General features: G+C 37.0%; 1 protein-coding gene across 1 annotated transcript; it reads left to right on the forward strand.

The window, feature by feature from the left end:
• Nucleotides 1-162: 162 nt before the first annotated feature.
• Nucleotides 163-16,397, forward strand: DHFR (dihydrofolate reductase; the record flags this gene model as incomplete). The annotated part of the gene is made up of 6 exons (XM_084233472.1): nucleotides 163-272; nucleotides 600-649; nucleotides 2,911-3,016; nucleotides 6,853-6,979; nucleotides 9,583-9,698; nucleotides 16,319-16,397. The coding sequence occupies exons 1-6, from the start codon at nucleotides 187-189 to the stop codon at nucleotides 16,395-16,397; spliced, it is 564 nt and encodes a 187-aa protein (XP_084089598.1). The 5' UTR covers nucleotides 163-186.
• Between the last annotated feature and the right edge of the window lie 4,540 nt (nucleotides 16,398-20,937).

A 20,937-nucleotide genomic window follows, 5' to 3' on the forward strand; every position in this document is an offset into this window, starting at 1 on the left:
CACGGCCGCAGCTCCGGGCGTCTGCGCGCGCGAGCACGTCACGACCCTGCAGTGCGCCGGCGCGGGGGGGGCGGAGTCTCGTCTGAGCCAATGGGGCCAGGGGGCGGGGAGGCCACGAGCGCGCCCGGAGCGTGGCGGGGAATCTGGCTGTCTCCAGCGAGCTCCCCTGTGCCTGCGGCCGCTGGCATGGTTCGTCCGCTCAACTGCATCGTCGCGGTGTCCCAGAACATGGGCATCGGCAAGAACGGGGACCTGCCCTGGCCCCCGCTCAGGTACCTGTCAGGCCGGGGTGGAGGTACCTGGGAGGACAGAGGCTGGCGCGGCTCCCGGGATCCCCGCGCTGAGCCGTGCAGCCGCCGACCTGTTCTCCGCGCTCGGACGGAATCGGACACGGGACGGGACATGAGTGGACGGGCCTTGGGCCTCGGCTTCATTGCGCGTCAGGAGCCGCTGCCCGGCGAGGCCTCTTCCCCGCGATGCCCTGCCCCAGAGCGAAGTCCCAGCCCTAAGATTTCCCCCGTGCACCGTTTGTCTGGCGCCTTAAAGCCTGAGCCCATGGGGTCGCGTCCTGAATAACGCCTTGTTTCTCTAACTTGTAGAAATGAATTCAATTATTTCCGAAGAATGACCACAACTTCCTCAGTGGAAGGTAATGTGGGGTCTTTAAATGAGAAGGAACTTGCTATAGTTTGCCAGTGCAAATTTTACTTAAGTAAAAAAAGTTTTCTGTGTTAAGCTGGAACCTTTTACCTTTGATCTGTTTGCAATTCCCAAGGTTCAGTGAACCTCCTTTATTGTGTGTGTGTGTGTGTGTGTGTGTGTGTTTTTAAGTTATTTGGCATTTCCTGTGAGTGCTGGTACAGTTGATGTATTGGGCAAAATTGGCAGTTAGAGGATTTGGTGGAGATTAGTTTTCTGAAAGATCAGAGGAGCCCTTAGGAATAGTTGATGGCAGTGATGAGAACAATGGAGAGGAAAGAATAAAAGTTTTTTAAAAAGCGGTTATATGATAATCGATTTGGAGAGCAGGAACGGAAAGGAGATCCAGGAAGGCATCGAGGATGAACTCTCAAGTTTTTCAGTTTGAGAGTCTGGATGATGTAGAGAATAGTATGCAGTTGTAATGATGATGATTTTGAGGTGCCTATAGGATATCCAGGATAATTTCAGGCGCAGAAAACTTGATGATTTGAGCCACTGGACAGAACAGTATAACCAAAGAAAAGAATTGGGAGTGGGGAGATAAGCTATTTAAAACCTAAGAAATACATGTATTTGGTCATAGGAGGAAGAATAGCGTAGGAAACTGAAACAATAAGTCAGAAAATAGTAAGTGCAATGTAATTTTACAGGGCAGATCAAGGCCTTTGGATTTGGAATTTGGGCTACTGGAAAGACAAGATGGCAAGAGCCTGAAGCTCAAAAATTCATAGGAACTACTTTCAAGAGTTCCAAGTAGGTTTGGAAGAGTAGGTCCGGAAGACCCACTTGGTGTCTTGGCTTTTTTTTTTTTTTTTTTTTTTTTAAATATTTAGCTACCCTATATCTTTATCATGATCTCCACTTAGTTGTTAGGCCAAACCTATGCCATTTCCCTCATCAGAATTCCTCACCTGTTGACTCTTAGTTTTAATAATTGATAACTCTTCATTGAACACCTAAAACTCTGCCTTTGAAAATGCAGTACATGTGGTATTCAGAGTACTATGTATTATAAGGGGAGGGGGCATCGTTTATTCTTGGAGGGAAAAAGAAATTCTGACATTTACAGGCAATATAGAAAATGCTTAATCTTATAGTTTGTGTTAGTGGTTTTGTTTAAACAAAATCAAACTAATGATTCTTTAAGAAAACATATATGCACTCTTGCTGGGTTGCGAAGCTGCCCACAGCCTCTGCAGCGCCGGTTCTATCCCCGGCTGCTCCCCAGCCACCAGAGGAGGGTCCCACATGGCGCGCAGACCTCTCCTGCTGCCCGCTGCTCCCCTTAGCAGTGTACTTTGATCCTTCTGCCTGCTCTGCTTCCCGCTCTGGCTCTGGTGAATTCTCTCACCCTCCTGCACTTCTGACTGTACCCAGTGCTTGTATGTATAAATAAATAAATAAAATCTTTAAAAAAAAAAAAAAAAGAAAACATATATGCACTCTTTTTGGTAATCAGAACACATCAGGAATCAGAAATGTGTATATTCCTTTGACGCAGATATCTCACTCCCAAGGGTATTTTCTCTTAAGGGACTGGAAAAATGAAAGCTGTATACCAAGTTTTTATAGAGGCATTATACTTAGAAGGAGAGGGCACAGTTGACAATATTTTAAGCTAATTAAGTAGAACCATAGCTATCTTTGAAAGTATGACTTAGCATAAAGCTACAGAGTAAACAAATACGAATATTACTGTCAAATAGCTATAATACTTATTACATGCTGAACACTGTTCTGTCTTCCACCCACACACAACAACCCTAGAAGTAGAAACTATTGTTATCTCTATTTTATAGATAAGAAAAAATAAGGTTTAGAAGTTTTATAAGACATTCTAACAAATGACAAACAAAATACATTCAATTTGAGCACTTTAGCCCAGTTTTTGCTTTTAACTGTGTAGTATACATGACTGCAATTCATTAAAACTATATATTAGCTATAAATTGGTTAAAGGAAAAATACTATGTTGCGGTTATAAGTGATAATGTAAAATTTCAAATTTTAATTTTTTATTTAATCTTTTTTGTATTTGGCGGAGGTTTTAATGTGTTAATTTTTTTCAGATTTTAATTTGTTAAAATCAGTCCAGTAGATGTCACTATGACATAAATTTCTGTGCCTATACATGAATACATGAAAGTGTGTGTGTGTGTGTGTGTGTGTGTGTATTCCCAAATATACTTATTCTTTGTGATTTTATAGGTAAACAGAATTTGGTGATTATGGGTAGGAAGACTTGGTTCTCCATTCCTGAGAAAAGTCGGCCTTTAAAAGACAGAATTAATTTAGTTCTCAGTAGAGAACTCAAGTAAGTACTATTCTGTAATTTCTCCACAAGAAAATCATGTCCTATGGAGGTCAAAGTATGACAAAATAAAATAGTATGACTATAGCTATTGATGAAGCTGCTTTATATCATAAAAATGATTATAGGAAGTTATTGCCACATGACAATATCACTTACTCTGCTACTTAAGTAATTGATTTCATCACCTTGAAAAGTTACATTGTCTCACTATGGTAACCCATTTATGTTTCTTTGTACCATTGTTCAATAGACTCAAATATCACTTGTACAATGTAACTAATAACTAACTTTTACATATTTTCATATAAAATCAATTTATATGTTTTAGGACTTGGCAAAATTAAGTGGCTCTCCCCTCTCTAGATCCAATCCTAAAATGAAAACTTTATGATGGGCTAAACATTGTTCATAATCTTGTGCCCTGTAATTCCTCGTTTACCAAAACACTACTAAAAATTTTCCTGTCCTTCAACCTAACATTGGAGTAGATAATTCCTGATGCCTAGAAAGGCCCTGGGGTCTTAGGTGGACTGGAAGAGTAGTTAATAGTATTAAGACTGCCCACGAAGTGAACTCCAGTGGCTTAACCTTCACCATGGCTTCCATGTCATTTATTCCACACAAGATGTGTCCGACTTCTATTTTATTTTTGTTATTGTTGTCTACATTGATATGAACCCCCTAAAATAAGTTCCCAAACCTCAGGATCTACAGGGGATTGGTGAACATTTGAAGTGAATTAGACCTTAAAGTTTGGGAATGGCATGGTAACCACTCTTCCTTAAACTGATAATGTTATCACCCAAAAAAAGAATGTGGTATCTTAGAGCACTGCTTGCTTAAGAACATTGGTTCTATTAGTGCCATGTATATAGTAAGGGTTCACCAGAGAAGCAGAACCAGCAGCATGTATGTACACACATGCATGCGTTTTATTGCAAGAAATTGGTGTACACAATTGTGGGGGCTTACTAAACAACCCAAAAATCTGTAGAGCAGATCATCAGGAAGGGCAGAGACTGAAGCTGCTATTTGTCCAAAGGTCAACTTTCTTCAGGCAAGCCTCAGATTTGCTCTTAAGGCCTTTCAACTGATTGAATCAAGCCCACCCTGATTAAAGTTATCTAATTATTGACTTTAATCACATCTACAAAACACCTTCACAATACCTAGATTAGTGGTTAAATAAGGGCTATATCCTACCCAAATGAACATAATAAAGACCACCAAACGAGGGAAGGAAAAAACATTACACAAATAGGCTAAGAGGATTCAGGCTTTCTTAGATTTTTCTCCCAAATCACTTGTAGAATGAAATAGGTGAAAACCTGGAAGAAAGTACCAGAATATTGGATTGATTCCCTTTGGGTGATGGTGAATATGTTGATGTGTATCTTAACCATCTGCCTCAATCTTCATACTATTCACTTTGTCCTGGTTGCTAGGATATTCTGATGACCTTTTTAGTTGAAGGGATCCAAATTCAGAGATTGTATTGCCATTCTCAGAGACTCTTTAATAACATATTTTTGAATACTACTCAAGTTTATTTATGGCTAGCTTGAGCTAAAACAAACAAAGAAATCTCAGTGGGAAAGATATTTAGTTGAGCCAGCAAATCTCCTCAAATGATGAGTCTAATTTCTTCTTTATGACCCCCCTGTGGTGAATATAATTGGGTTTGGTTGTTTCTTATGTATTTATATATGACATTTGTTGATGTAGTTTGCATTTTTTTCAAGGCATAGAAAAATTTAAGTTTTTATTTCAAGCATGCAAAGGAACTAGGAATATAGTTAGGAAAAAATTTTACAGTTTATTTTTTGTCTTTCTGCTTGCTGGTCAATTCCACACATATCCTGAGTACCTGCTGTATGCCAAGCACTGCTAGATCCAAAATAAATAGGGAGAGATTTATACATTTAAATTACTATTGCTTGTGAAAGCTTTTAGAGATACCTAATTTTCTACCTACCACCCCTCAATGTAAGAAACTGAATCCTCAAGGTAACCCCAAAATTGCTGCCAGATACTAGTCATTTGGAGTAAATATTTCCTTAGTAATTTCTAAGATACCTCTTCTAAATTTTCTTCATATGTCAGTTCCTAAATCACCATTTTCCATTTTACCCTCCTCACTTCAACATCCTCAGTTACTAAAATTGCCTTCACTCTGTTTCAATTATTCTGGACTTTGTCTTGTTTTGTTTTGTTTTTTTAAGATTGATTTATTTATGCATACAAGAACTGGGGTACAGGTCAGCGGTGCGGGGATTGAAAGGATTCACCAGAGACAGAGTAGGGAACAGAACAGGCAGATCTATTGAAATATAGTGCTGAGGGGAGCACCGGGTAGATCAAGAGAGGTCTGCTGCACCATGTGGGTCACCTCCCTAGCCAGGGATCAAACTAGTGCTGCAGTGGCTGTGGATAGCTTCATAGTGCTGTGTCTTAACCCCTTGTACCACCAGGGAGGCCCCCTCTGGACTTTGTTTATTAACTAAGCTACCTTCTCCACAAACTCCAAATCTGTTTCTTCTGTATTTAATTATTCCCCTGAACAGCAGCTGCCCTGATACCTTAAAAGATCCCTTTCTTGGCTCACTTAACATCATCCTGGCTTCCTTGTCTTTTTTCACCGTTGAGTCAAAATATATTCTTGGCACTATCTTAAACCCTTTAGAGATGACAAATAGTGAAATAAGTATATATATTGAGGAGATGAGGGAAGAGGCAGCCAGGAGAATGAATAAGTCCCCATTAGCTCTTGATTAATTATTGATATCACTAATAGTTCAAAGGCAATTATATGATTTTTAAAGCATCAGCCTAAGAACTTGACATTAAATTGTATGTTCTCTGTCCAATTACTGTGAAAGCTTAATTCTGCATGTTTCTTCACTTATAAAGAGATTTGCAGCCCTTCTCCCTGCGCACCCAAAAAAATTTTGGAGCTGGGAGAGATTGAGCTGGTCAATGTAAACACTCAAATTAATTAATGTTCTCCCTTTTGGGTTTTTAATTACACAAGTAATAACGTTCATTTTTAAGTACATCATCCATTTCCATATTGTTTGAAACATAAAAATCCTTTCCCTACCCCCCAAAGGTAACCACATAGTAACAGTTTGAGTATCATACCAAACTATTATCATTCAAACTATTACTATTTTACTCACATTTTATCATGAAAACCTTCTAACATAGAGTGACTTTATTTAGTAAATACCTGTATAGCTATTACACAGATTCTTCTATTATCATTTTACTATGCTTGTTTTATCATACATCCATCATCATTCTTGTTCTTTTTAAGCATTTCAAAATAAATTGCAGACATTAGTATATTTTTCCATAAATACTTGAACACATATATCATTAACTAGAGTTCAGTATTTCTTTACAGTTTTTCTTTGACATAAACATTATATCCAATGATATGTTACAAGTCTTAAGTGTACATTTGCTAGGTTTTGACAAATGGGTACACCTATATAATCGCATGTCAAAGATACAGAACATTCCATCACCGAGCAAAAGTTCCCTTTATACCCTTCCTTATGAATGTTTACCCCATCCCTCTAGAATCTGGTTTTCATCCACCATATGTATCATGAAGTATCCAAAGCATTATTTTTTATTTCATTGTCGACCATACCTATACAAATATGGGTTGAACTATTTTTCATAGGCCATCCTCATGTTAAGTGCTTTTTGTGAAAGTATTCCTATTTATGATGATTTTAGCTTCATAATGACTGCATCCTATTCAGAATATTTGACTAATATGAATGAGTTTTAATAAAGTTATTTGTAATTCTCTTTTTTAACCTCAGGGAACCTCCACTAGGAGCTCATTATCTTGCCAAAAGTCTGGATGATGCCTTAAAACTTATCCAGCAACCAGAATTAACAAACAAAGTAGACATGGTTTGGATAGTGGGAGGCAGTTCTGTTTATAAGGTAAGTAAAGTTTATCTGTAAATATAAACAAACATTCTACCTTACTTTCTTTTAGCTTCCCTGCCATCTGGACTTTAAAAAAATTTAGCATAAGTAAAGGAACCACATAATCCCTATTGTGAGTAAGACATATTATCAACTTGAATTCTTTGTTTCATTGATACTATTATGCAAATTAAATGCAAAAAGTAAGTCTTTAAGTTTTACAACTCTTATTTTCAATTAAAAATTTTTGATGTTTCCAATTTAAAAAACATTTCAAGCCCATACCTTAGAATTTTGCTTCCCTTAGTGTTCTGTTTGCTACTCCTGGATGTGCCCTAGGTACACCGAGTTAGCCCCTTTTCTTTAAGGATAAATGTGTCTTATTAAGAAAGGGATGGGCTCTCAGTTGCTATACACTGACTAGTGGCATATGAATTTTTACTAGCAGAAAACTTTGCCTCAACAATTTTCATTTAAAATGGGGAACTGGGAAAACAGTCATGTGATTTTTCTAAGGGAAAATAGTATGTAAATGAGAAAATATTCCCTTTTTATGGGTACCAAATGACTGACACCCCCCCCCCAAAAAAATGAGGATAGTAAATAGTTTTCTTTGACTCTTCTGAAATACTAATAAATAGTTAACATTTATGGGAATGAAAAGTTCAGCCTCTATCCTTTGATGGATTGTGGTAACATAGGTACATTAAAATTAATTTTTAAAAAAGTGGTATACCAGGATCCCGGATGGGATCATAAAGAATTCTGTTTCTTAGATTCCTATTTCTACAACCTTTTATTTTTTTCTCATTTGTAATAGGGGAGAAATGGTTACCTTCTTTTGATCATTCAGCCAAGTATGAATATTTAAGAAAACATTCAGCTCTTTATTTGGTTCAGTATTCATTTTGAAGATCAATACCATGTGCATTCAAAAATGTTTTCTTTAGGGCATCTGTGGTGACCTTGTGATATTACGGCCAGGGAGCTAACCCACATGGCTTAGCAGACCTTTTTTGTCTCACCCGTTGCTCCCCTTAGTAGTATAGTTTAGTAGATCTGCTTCTTCTGCTCCCCACTCAGTCTCAGGAGAATCCTCTCACCACCACCCCACCTCTGGCCTATGCTATACCCCTGTTTTTCTCTGCAAAAATAAAGTTTTTAAAAACTAAATAAAAAATAAAAATGTATTCTTTAAACAGTCTAAATACTTAAAAACAAGTCATTTTTACAACTTGATATATTTATATGCATATAATAATGAAGTAGCACCTTTAGGTGATAACTTTGCATTATCTACCTCATATCATAGCTTATAGAACATTTAGGCTTATCTTTTCCTTTGCCAAATTGGCCTGCCAGCTTATTTTTGCAAATAAAGTATCACTGGAACACAGCCACACCCATTGGTTTAATGTTGTGTATGGTCCACAAAGCCTAAAATATTTACCATCTGACCTTTTACAGAAAAGCCTTGCCATGTGTCTTTAACTTTGATACAGATCTTCAAATGCTGCTGTGATTAGTCCCATCCATTTTTGGTACAATAAGAATTAATAGAATATTTATTTGGTTGGGGCAAGAGAATAAAGGATTTGATATAAATTGTGGTATTGAAAATAAAAATGGAACTTTATTCCATGCCCTTATTTGAAATGTTGATGATAACAAACATCTGAAATCATATATGTATGTGTTTCCTATAAGATATTTGATAGTCAAGAGTTAACTGTGTTCTTGGAGCGATACTTAGGATTCATGATTTTTATTAGAATTTTAAGATATTTGGGCCTCCATGGTGACACAAGGGCATAAGTGTCAGCAATACGAAGGTATCAGCAGCCACTGCAGCATGAGTTCAATCCCCAGCCAGGGAGGTGACCCACATGGCACAGCAGACCTGTCTTCCCCACTGCTCCCCTCAGCAGTGTATTTCAATCAGTCTGCCTGTTCTGCTCCCCACTCTGTCTCTGGTGAATCCTCTGACCCTCTGCACCTCTGGCCTGCACCCCAGTTCTTGTATGCATAAATAAATAAAATAAATCTTTTTAAAGATATTTGTTCTTATCAGCTATAGTTTGAGAAATCTTTAAAAATATGATGTCAAATACAGTCATTAGCAACAAGAGGCAGATAAATTGCTACCATTGTAGCTATTCCTAAAAAATGAAAGCATTACTAAATTTTAGGTCAATGTACTAAATGTGCCATTGGGATTTTCAGTAGTCAAGATTTTATGATATTATACTGTCTTACCCATATGTACATATGTAAATTTTTCTATGGATAATAACCAAATAATTTGGGGTTCTTAGTTCTTAAATAACAACTAAAGAAAAAAGATAAATCGGCATGCACAAATGAAAAGAGAGTTCAGATAAGCAAACTAGAAGCAAGGGCTTATATTTAAATGCACTCTCATAATTATTGATAATGATTGGTGTTGCCATTCTGAACATAACTAAGGCATACTTTGGCATACTTTGCAGGACCCAAACTAAAGAATAGGATATTTAAATAGCATACTTTGGAGGTAATACATGATATAGCTTATCTTTATACTTAATAGAAACTTGACTATGTAACTAATAAATTGATGCCTTTTGTTTATTTCAAAGGAAGTCATGAATAAACCAGGCCATGTTAGACTGTTTGTGACAAGAATCATGCAAGAATTTGAAAGTGACACATTTTTTCCAGAAATTGATTTGAAGAAATATAAACTTCTCCCAGAGTAAGTAAAATTTATTTATTAATCTGGAACACTCTTTGATTCCTTACTTAAGATTATAGAAAAGGGCCTCCCCTGGTGGCGCAGCAGTTGAGCGCTGGGCTGTGAGGCTGCCCGCAGCCTCTGCAGTGCCGGTTCGTTCCCCAGCCGCTGGTGAGGGTCCCACCAAAAAAAAAAAAAAAATTATAGAAAAGAGTATGTCTCTTTGGATTTGGGGCAATAACAGACTTGGGAATATACAGGTTTTAATGATTTTACTGAAATTCAGAGAGTAGTCATCAGTTCATTGTATGCAGTTTTTATTTAGCATCAGATACTGCCCTAAGCGTTAAAGAAATCATGTTTACCAAGACATTTGTCACAGGTCACCAGGAGATTACATTTTTTGTAGTAGAAGAGGAGAGTGGAGAGGGCCTCCCTGGTGGCGCAAGGGGTTAAGGCGCAACCTATGAAGCTATCCACAGCCACTGTAGCATGAGTTCGATCCCTGGCCAGGGAGCTACCCACATGGCACAGCAGACCTCTCATGACTTGCCCACTGCTCCCCTCAGCAGTGTATTTCAGTAGATCCATCTGTTCTGTTCCCCACTCTGTCTCTGGTGAATCTTCTCACCCCACCCCCTGCACCTCTGGCCTGTATCCCAGTTCTTGTATGCATAAATAAATCTTTAAAAAAAAAAAAAAGAGGAGAGTGGAGAATGATTGATAAACATCAAAAGAAATGATGTGTGGAGAATTGAAGGACTGTGACATGGTAGATACTGTATACTCTGAGAATTTCTCTCTGAAGAGTAATGTCTACACTGAGATCTAAATGGGAAGAAGCCAATCTCCTCCCCTTAAGAAACATTAGTCCTTTTCTCTATATATAGCTATTTCTATTCTGGACATTTCATGTAAGCAGAATCATATAATGTGTAGTTTTTCTTGGAATTGTCTTCTTTGACGTAGCATACAATTTTTTAGTTTGTCCATATTGCAATATATATCAGTTTTTGCGTCACAAATTTTCTCCCATTATCTGAATTGCCTTTCATTTTCTTTTTTTTTTTTTTTTTTTAAGATTTATTTATTTATTTATACAAGCACTGGGTACAGTCAGAGGTACGGGAGGGTGAGAGAATTCACCAGAGCCAGAGCAGAGAGTAGAACAGGCAGAGTGATGAAGTACACTGCTGAGGGGAGCAGCGGGCGGCAGGAGAGGTCTGCGCGCCATGTGGGATCCTCACCCTGCGGCCGGGGATCGAACTGGCGCTGCAGAGGCCGCAGGCAGCTTCGCAACCCAGTGCTCAACCGCTGCGCCACCGGGGAGGCCCGCCTTTCATTTTCTTAACATTATTTGCAACAAAAAGGTTTTTAATTTTAGTATTATCGAGTTTTCCTATTTTTTCTTTTGACACTTGTCCTTTTGGTGTTATATCTAAGAAATTGTTGCCTGCTCAGAGCTCATGGAGTTATTCCTGTTCTTCAGAAAGTTTTCGTGAAGTACAAGTGCTCCAACTTTGGTGTTCTTTTTCAAGATAGTTTGGCTGTTCTGGGCTCCTTACATTTCTATAATTTATGATTAGCTTGTTAATTTCTGCCAAAAATCAAGTTAAGATTCTGACAGGGATTATATTGTCTCTGTAAATTACTTTGGTATTACCATCTTTGCAATATTAGTCTTCTAAACCATGAACATGTGATGTCTTTCTTCTTACTTTGGTCTTTTAATTTCTTTCAACAGTGTTGTGTAGCTTTCACTATATGAGTCTTGTACTTCATTGTGAAATTTCTCCATAAGTAATTTTGCTGTTAATATAAATGAAGCTCTTATTTATGTAGTCTTCTGTTCAGACTGTTTATTGATAATACATATAAAAGTAATTGATTTTTGCTTATTGATCTTGTATCTGAGATCTTACTGAACTCATTTGCTAGTTCTAATTGTGGATTCCTTACAATTTTCCATATACAGGACATATCATTTGCAAGTAGAGGTAGTTTTACTTCTTCCTTTCTAATCTGAATGTTTATTTATTTTTCTTGCCTAATTGCCTTGGTCAGAATCATCAATACAGTGCTGAATAGAAGTAACAAGAACAGACATCCTTTTCCTGTTTCTGGCCTTAGAAGTAAAGTATTCAATATTTAACCATTAAGCGAGATGTTAACTGGGGGATTTTCATACATGCCCTTCATCATATTGAGGAAGAGCTCTTCTATTTCTAGTTCACTGCATTTTTATCGTGAAGTGGTATTAGATTTTATCTAATGCTCTTACTGAGTATTGAGATGATGGTGCAGTTGTTACCTTTAAAAAGATAAAATACACTAATACTTAATATACGATTAATATGCTATATATTACATCCATTTTTATGTTAAACTAACTTTGCTTTTCTGTGATAAATCCACTTGGTAATAATGTAGAATCCTTTTTATATGTTTGGATCCCATTTGCTACTATTTAGTTGAGGATTTTTGTATTTATATTCAAAATGGATATTGGTCTGTAGTTTTTCTTTTTTTGTAATGTCTTCACCTTGTTTTGGTATCAGGATAATACCAGTCTTACAGAATGAGTTGAGAAATTGTCCCTCCTCTTATTGTCTGAAAGAATTTGTGAAGGATTGGTAGTAATTCTTCTTTAAATGTCTTAGAAAATTGTAGTGACTATATTGGAATAGGAAATTGCTATCCAAAGCCAAAATCCAAGAATATTACTCCAAAATGGACATTCCGAACAACAATATAGAAGAAAATGATGAAAGGTCCTTTTTTTCATTGTAGCATTTGATCAAATCTGTACCAATATAACAGTCTCTTTAAAATGTCATGGGGGAAATCCTCTTAGGGGAGGATTAAGAATAGGTCAGTTTTTCATGAATAGGTTTTCATGGGGAAAAAGGAAACCTCTGAAAGCAGAATATATTTTGTCCCTAGAAATCTGTAAAATGGCCCAATTATTAAAACCTCTGTGTATTGCTCCCTACTGTCCAGAAATGAACTCTGATCATTCTTTATTCTCCTTTATTTCCCACAGCTACCACTTAGTTTACACCCCCATTTTCCCTATCAGTGGACCTCTGTGGGTTATATAGATTTCAATTCAAAAATAATATCATTTATTAATACCATATTTCCTGGTCATAAGAGCACTAGTGTAATGAAATAAAGTTGAAGGGAACTATAGTGAAGCAAGAGAATAAAATTAGAATGTAGATGAAGCCACCAATAATGTTAACCTAAAAGCAAAAGATAATATTAACAAAGTAAGATGGTGTTACTTTGTGTCTGCTTTTTTGCACCATGAGTCCTGTCAATACTGTTATTCTTCTGACGGCACCATGCCAGACAGCCTGTCCTCTGAGATACTGCTTTCATTCATCTTGGCTTGAAGATATCTTTATCTCAGACCTTTTCATACTAATCTTCAACTAAACTAAATCTTCAACTAAACTGTTTTACACCAGCAGTTTTCTACTTAATGAGCCCCAAATAGACTTCTCCTTCTAGTTAACAACCTTCCATATGTGACCATGCAGTCAAAAATGAGAAAGACCAGAAGAAACCTTTGAGGTAGTAGTTGGCTCCAGAGCTGGGACTGATGCCCCTTACCAGGGGACAACTTGAAGCAGGTTTGCAGGTTTTAAATGGACTGACATTTCCTCTTCTGTTCCCATTACTTCCAGATGTCCAACAGGATCCTAGCATATTTGTCCACCTGTACATCCCCCTATTCCTGAGTCTGTGGCTTCTGTAGAGTATTTTATTTCACTTGTGATTTCCTTCTTATATATAATATTTCAAGAACTCTGTTTGCCTCTTCCTTAGACCTTCCATCAAATTATCTCTGTATTATTTTCATGATCCTTTGTCTCTTCAAATCTTATGTTTATTTATATTCATTGGCTTCCTTAATGCTTGAAGATTCTAAAACGGAGTTTGTCCCTGGGTGGTTGATAACAAATGGAGGGTATTTCTAAATCCTGTTAGATTTAACCTCAGAGTTCAAATATGACTGTTAGAGAGTTTACTCTTTAGTAAAGTTTAGGATTATGGTTATGAGGCAGTTATAATCATCCTTAAAACGACTGCATATGTATGTGAGTATTAGAGAATGAAGCTTTTTTTAAAGATATTTTTTATAATTAAATTTTGAGAAATTTCCATTTTAGTTTCACAAAAGATAGGCATTAATACCTTGGCTTACTGAGCATATATAATAGCTTATTTCTAAGTTATTATTCATGGTTTTAGAAGTAACTGCTTTAAACTTTGCTTTTATCTTCTTAACCAACAATCTTGATACTCTTGAGAATTTTACACACACACACATACACACACTCAAATTGTTGCTTTTGGTAACCTATTCCCAAGAAACTACAATAATGGTTTTAAGGCTTAGTAAAATTATTTCTTCAAAGAAAAAAGTTATACTGCTACTAAAACAGTGAACAGAAAGAGCTTAGTAAATGAGTAGTAAATAGAAGCCTAGCTTCTTCCTCTGATATATAAATTATTCAAGAGAAAAAACACCTTTCTCTTTTTCTTAAACATTATGTTATTGTTATTTCGGGTTTCTAATTATATTTTTATCAGAATAGCTGATCTCTAATTCATAAAGAGTTAATACCTATTATTAGTCAATATTGTGTTAGATATCATAAGATTTTTAAATTTTTTCCTGATTAACCCTGCCCACAGTGAGTTAAGAAAATAGTTAAAACAAAACAGACTAACCATATTAATGGGTAACATTTGTAGAGCGCTGAGTGTAATGGGCACAATGCTGAATTCTTTATAAGGATAAAGATTGTTTATTGCTAATCAGGTTTCACACAGCAGAACCAGAGCCCAACACAAGTCTGATTAAAGAAGGTGTTCTTTTCACCCACACTGAGGTGGTGTGGAAGTGCACCAAGATTTGGTGTGGTCAGAACAGCCTTCAGCAGAGAATCTGGGTTTTGGTTTCTTGTTGTTAAAAAGCACCACACAACATACGATCTTTTCTTAATAAAATTTCAGTATACAATACAGGATTCTTAATTCTAGGCACAGTATTGCACAGCAGAGCTCTAAAACTTAGACATCTTGCCTAACCATAACTATACCCTCTGAACAGCACTGACAGAATTTCCTTTTTATTACTGAGTAATATCCCATTGTATGTATAAGTCACCTTTTTTTAATCCATTAATCTGTTCATGGATATTGACTATTATGAATAATGCTGCATTGAACATAGGAATGCATCTATCTCTTTAAGGTTCTGACCACAGTTTAAAAAAAAAAAAAGAAATAACAAGTGTTGGTAGGACTGTAAAGAAATTGAAATTCTTATAAACTGTTGGCGGAAATGTAAAATGGCATAGCCAATATGGAAAACAGTGTGATGGTTCCTCAAGAACAAAAATAGAATTATCACATGACCCAGCAATCCTCCTTCTTGATATATGCCCAAAGGTGACCTAGGTTTTGAAGCTGGAATGTACATGTGCTTCAGTAAGCATTTAGAGAATAGAAAAGATCAGATCAAACAGTGATTCTTGTAAAGGAATATAGTAACCCACACACTGGGGGATGGGAGCAGCAACAGTCCACTGATTAAATAGTAATCAAGAATCACCACACCAGGCACATAACTAATTCTGGTCTAACCAACCAAAAGTTGTACTTCCTTTTTCTTTTGCTCACCTAAGAAAACCAATACCAAGTGTAAGATTGTGCAAAAAGTCTTAAGAAAGTTCATTTGACCTGGATTATAGAGTAGAAAGACAAAAGAAAACTAACAGTGGTTAGTTTTGGGAAGAAGAATCCAGAGTCAGAAGGAGCTGAGGAAGAATTACACTTTTCATTGTCTTTTTTTTTTTTAAAGATTTATTTATTCATGCATACAAGAACCTGGGTACAGGCCAGATGCATGGGAGAGTGAGAGGATTCACCAGAGACAGAGCGGGGAACAGAACAGGCAGAATGACTGAAATACACTCCTGAGGGGAGCAGAGGGGCGAGTCAGGAGAGGTCTGCCGCGCCATGCGGGCTTCTTGCCAGCCAGCAGGAATCGAACCAGCACTGCAGAGGCTGCGGACAGCTTCATAGTGCTGCGCTCAACCGCCTATGCCACCAGGGGAGGCGCACACTTTTCTTTTTTTTTTCTTTTCTTTTTTTTTTTAATACAAGCACTGGGTATAGTCAGAAGCACAGGGGGTTAGAGAATTCACCAGAGCCAGAGTGAGGAACAGAACAGGCAGACTGAAGAAATACACTGCTGAGGGGAGCAGCGGGCGTGGCAGGAGAGGTCTGTCGCGCCATGTGGGACCCTCCGGTGGCCAGCCAGGATCAAACCGGCGCTGCAGAGGCTGCAGGCAGCTTCACAGCGCGGCAATCAACCACTGCGCCACCAGGGGAGGCCCATACTTTTCATTTTCTAACTCTCTACAGTTTGAAATTTCTTGTACCGTTTATATATGTAGTATATTTGCGTCATAGTCATCCAGCTTAATAGTAGCTTATCTTTGTGAAGAAAACAGGAAGAGAAAACTTACTTTTATATATCACTGATGCCTTCTGGCTGAGTGTCAGGGAAGCTGTCTTTTTAATTAATACATTATTTAATTATAAATATTTTTCTTTTACAGATACCCAGGTGTTCTTTCTGATGTCCAGGAAGAGAAAGGCATTAAGTACAAATTTGAAGTATATGAAAAGAATGATTAATGTGAAGGCATCTTCTGATTTTTTTCAACTTCCCCCCTCTAAAAATTATGTATTTTAATATTTTTTAAAAATATGTTGACTTTATATCTGTGTGTAATTATTTCCAAGCATTGTGTGTTTACTCCCCATTAATCTTAACAAGACTATATCACATACCACTTATGAAACATTTCTTGCTATAAGTGTCTAGATGCCTATGAAGGGGACAGGACTGGACTGCATATCTACCAAGGCAGACCCAAGTGGGAGAGTCAGTCCACAGATAACATGAACTGAAACCAGGGTCCAGAGAGATAGAAGCTAGATAGCTGAGAAGTCAGAGATGGATTATAAACAGAAGAGCTAGCACTCAGGTATTAAAAGAAAATTAGATCAAAACAGGGACTCTGAATTACCCTGTGCATGTGACACTTCTGAAAAAAATTATGCTCAGAATCACTAAGTTGAGAACTCCAATATATTCAGTAGGGATAGTAAAGAAGCGTGGTAAAAGTAGACTACGTTTTTGATGGTTAAAACAGTAGGTGTGAGACCTTTAAAAACTTTCTGATCTTTAATGAGATTCCATATGCTACTACAATGGTAGAAGAATCAGTTACTCATTTTTAAAAAAAGAGTAATGATAAGTGTAATGGCTAAAATTAAAAATTCAAAGAAATAATGAGAATAGATGTTGTTAGAAACCAAAGTGAGAAACTAAAACATGTTTACCCATCATGTTAGCAAAATTTTAGATTATTAGGTACCTAAGCCCTATAGATTGTATAGTCTATTGTAAATGAACAATATCAATTAAAATTAAATATATTCAAGGACCCAATCTGCCATCACCACAATCTTGAACTTCCCAGGCTGGAGAACTATGAGAAATAAGTCTTTGTTGTTAATGAGCCACCTAGTTTTTGATGCTGTATTATAACAACCCAAGTGGACTAAGATACCACTAAGTCTGATAACTCTCTGGGGACAGTAAGAGGAAAAGCGAGGATTGTGGTGTAAGACCTAAATCCTCATTTATCATACCAGGAAATGACTAGATAATGTGTAAAGTAACAAATGATGAAATAACTATTTGAGGGGGGGAAAAACTGCTCTAAGAGTTCAGTCATTGCTCTGGAGAACTGGAGAGGAAAGACAGGAGACCGCTAGAATTTTGTAAGCTTTAAAGGGCTAAAAAAAATACATGGCATATGCATTCATTTGAAAAACTAAAGGAAAACTTAATTGAGGTGTGGGTGGGGAAACCATGCAGATAACTACCAGATGGAAAAGCTAAAAGAATGGAAAACTTTTTCTTTCTGGCTTATTTCACTGAGCATGATCCCTTCCAGCGCCATCCATGTTGCTGCAAATTGCATGTGTTTATCTTTTTTGAATGCTGAGTAATATTCCATGGTATATATGTACTACATCTTCTTGATCCAGTCATCTATTTTTGGGCATTTGGGCTGTTTCCAAAGCTTAGCTATTGTAAATAGAGCTGCTATAAACATAGGGGGGGTGCAGGTGCTCTTTGGAATTGATGTTTCTGTGTCCTTTGGGTAAATACCTAGGAGTGGAATTGCTGGATCATATGGAAGCTCTATGTTTAGTAGGTCAAGAAATCTCCACACAGCTCTCCATAGTGGTTGGACCAGTTTGCACTCCCACCAACAGTGCAGGAATCTAGAAAACTTTAAATAAGGGACCAGGAAAATGAATAACTATAAGAAAGTGAAAATCAAAATCAACAAACAACTATGAACCAGAGACACTCTGTGGGAGGTGGGGGGTGGGGAGGGAAGGGACTGGGGTCAAAATAAGGGGGTTGCAATTGTATGGGGAATATAAAAATAAAATTTATTTAAAAAAAAAAATAATGGAAAACTCTTGCTTCCAAAAAGGACAATCGAGGTTAGGGAGAGAGAGCAAGGAACTATTTCTCTGTTCAACTTTAGAAGCCATTTTTTTTTATCATTTTTGTGTATTTCTTTAATAAAACAATTATTTCTTAATAAGTTGCATTAGTTCATAAGTGTTTTTAAACACCTCACATAAAATTTCAAAGACATATGGCAACTGATCTCCATAGTCAGCTTAAGACCTAGAAAGACAACTCTTTAATTAGCCCAAAGTCACACACAATTTTAAAGATCAGTTGTGAGGAAAGCATCAGACTTGATGGTGCCTGATTTGTTGATCTTTCAAGACGGACATGAGTCTCTTTTTCCAGTTTGACTTATGAAAGGTAAGAATTTGTGGCAAAAATGTAAATGAAATAATAAATCATGCATATATGTTCTAAATATTCTTGTTCTAAATATTTCTGTGAGATTAAAATTAAGTAACAGGGCCTCCCCTGGCGGCGCAGCAGTTGAGCGCTGGGCTGCGAGGCTGCCCACAGCCTCTGCAGCGCCAGTTCGTTCCCCGGCCACCGGCAAGGGTCCCACAAAAAAAAAAAATTAAATTAAAAAATAAATAAAATTAAGTAACACACTCACATCTTAATAGGCAGTGTTTTCTCAAAAAGTTGTCCTCAATAAACCTGTATCAGGATGGGTCCTAGAGTCTACATTTTAAACCAGCACCTGAAATGATTCTGAAGTCTACTCAAGTTTGTAAATCACTAAATTAGAGTGAGTTTGAACTCTAAGAAAGAAAACAAAATTGAAAATTGAAATATTGCCTCTCTCTAGGCCATCTAAGTGAAGAAAACCAGAAAATCCAGCAAATTATAATAGATGAATCAATATGCAGGAGATGAGAAAAGGTAATAGTGTATAGATTTAACATGTTGCTGATTTATTTTAAGAACTAAGGATTTTCATTTCTTAAATATGTAACAAAAACAAGTATTTATTATCGCAGAGATACATAATAAGCAAGCTGTAATAGAGGTCCTATAACAAGATTTTAAAAATAGTTCATAACTAAAAACTATAAAGCAAATGACCTAATTAAGCAACATGACTTCATGAGGGATAGGTTGGTTGCCAGCTGCTGAAAAGGTTCAGAAAAATAATTATCTTTGAAAGAATTTGTGATCAAAAATGTTCCAGCTGAAAGTAAAAAGGAAATACATGGTTAAATGAATACTGGAAATAGAATTAGAGACACTTCAATGAACAGCTATTGCTTGTCAAAGGGTCCCTGGCCAAATAGGAAGGAAACCCTACAACCTACATGAAATTGTGGTCCTCCTGTGACAAAGATGAAATTACATTAGTGACCATTCTAATTATCTGCTCCTGCCCTATCTGTTTCCCAGCAGGCCTCATGTAGACCAGGAAGTTTATCTGACACACATTGGCATTTCTGTTGAATCTTTTCATTCTTGGAAGAAAAAAAGGAACAGATCATTGTTATGTGGTATTTCAGTTAACTTTACAGTTAATAACCAAAATCAATGTGACACACACACACATATATAATGGAAGACAAATTTTAGGGTGACTTCTATATACTTCTTTAGCCCAGGGCCGTAGGACACACACAAAACAACCCTTGGAAGCATAAAGGGTGTTCATCTGCAAGGAGAAGACTGATGATGCTAGGACATGGGGAAAATTGGAGAGAGAACAGGTTTTCCACTGCACCTTCCTGACAAAATCATTTTGGAAAGGGACTCTGAATGAGACTGACTGAACCTTTTTCAGTCCCAGGTCAGAGTACCCTTGAAAGGACCTATTGGTTTCTCATTGCCAGTTCTCTTTAGTAGATGAATTAGCAAACCTCAAATTCCACCCCACCCTCCAGCATTTTATTATGTACCATTTCAAGAGCAGAGCAAAGTTGAAAGAATTATATATTTAACACCCATTTACCCATTCCATAGGTTCTATCAGTTAATACTTTGCTATCCCTTTTATCACATATTTAGCCAGCCTTTCATCTATCCATCTTATATTTCAACACATTTCCAAGTTGGTTGTAGGTATCATTATGCTTCATCCCTAGATTCCTCAGCCTGCATACCATTACAGTTCAATTTGTTTGCTTTTGGGATTTTTTGTTTGTTTTGGTAAAATTTACACACTGAAGTATAGGCTTTAAGTGTAGCATTCTACAGGTTTTGACCAAAACATACGCCTATGTCATCCAAATGTCTGTCAGTCACCCCAGAAGATTCTCTCATTACTCCTTCCTAGTTAATTCCTAACTCCCAAAAGCAACTGCTATTCTGGATTTTTGTCTGGTGGTAGATTAGTTTTGTCTGTTCCTGTTTATATGAATGGAATCATACAGGACATACTCCTATGGCCCAGCTTATTTTACTCAGCATAATTTATTTGCATTTCAGACATGCAATTGCATGTATCATTGTTTTATCCTTTTTCATTTTTGATTAGTATTCTATTATATGGTTGTACCACAGTTTATCCTTTCTAATCTTGATGGACATATGGTCTCTTAAGGGATTGAGCCTGATCTTAAAGGATCTAAATGGGAGTCAGGAGATGGCAGATCTATGCTACAGAAGAGGGAAAGCCATGGGAAAACCTCATCGCCTGATTCCAAAATCAAGGACAAGGCTTTCCAAGGAAGGAGCGATGTTATCAGG

The sequence above is a fragment of the Talpa europaea genome (genome assembly GCF_964194135.1).
Source record: "Talpa europaea genome assembly, chromosome: 5".
NCBI classification, from domain to species: domain Eukaryota; kingdom Metazoa; phylum Chordata; class Mammalia; order Eulipotyphla; family Talpidae; genus Talpa; species Talpa europaea.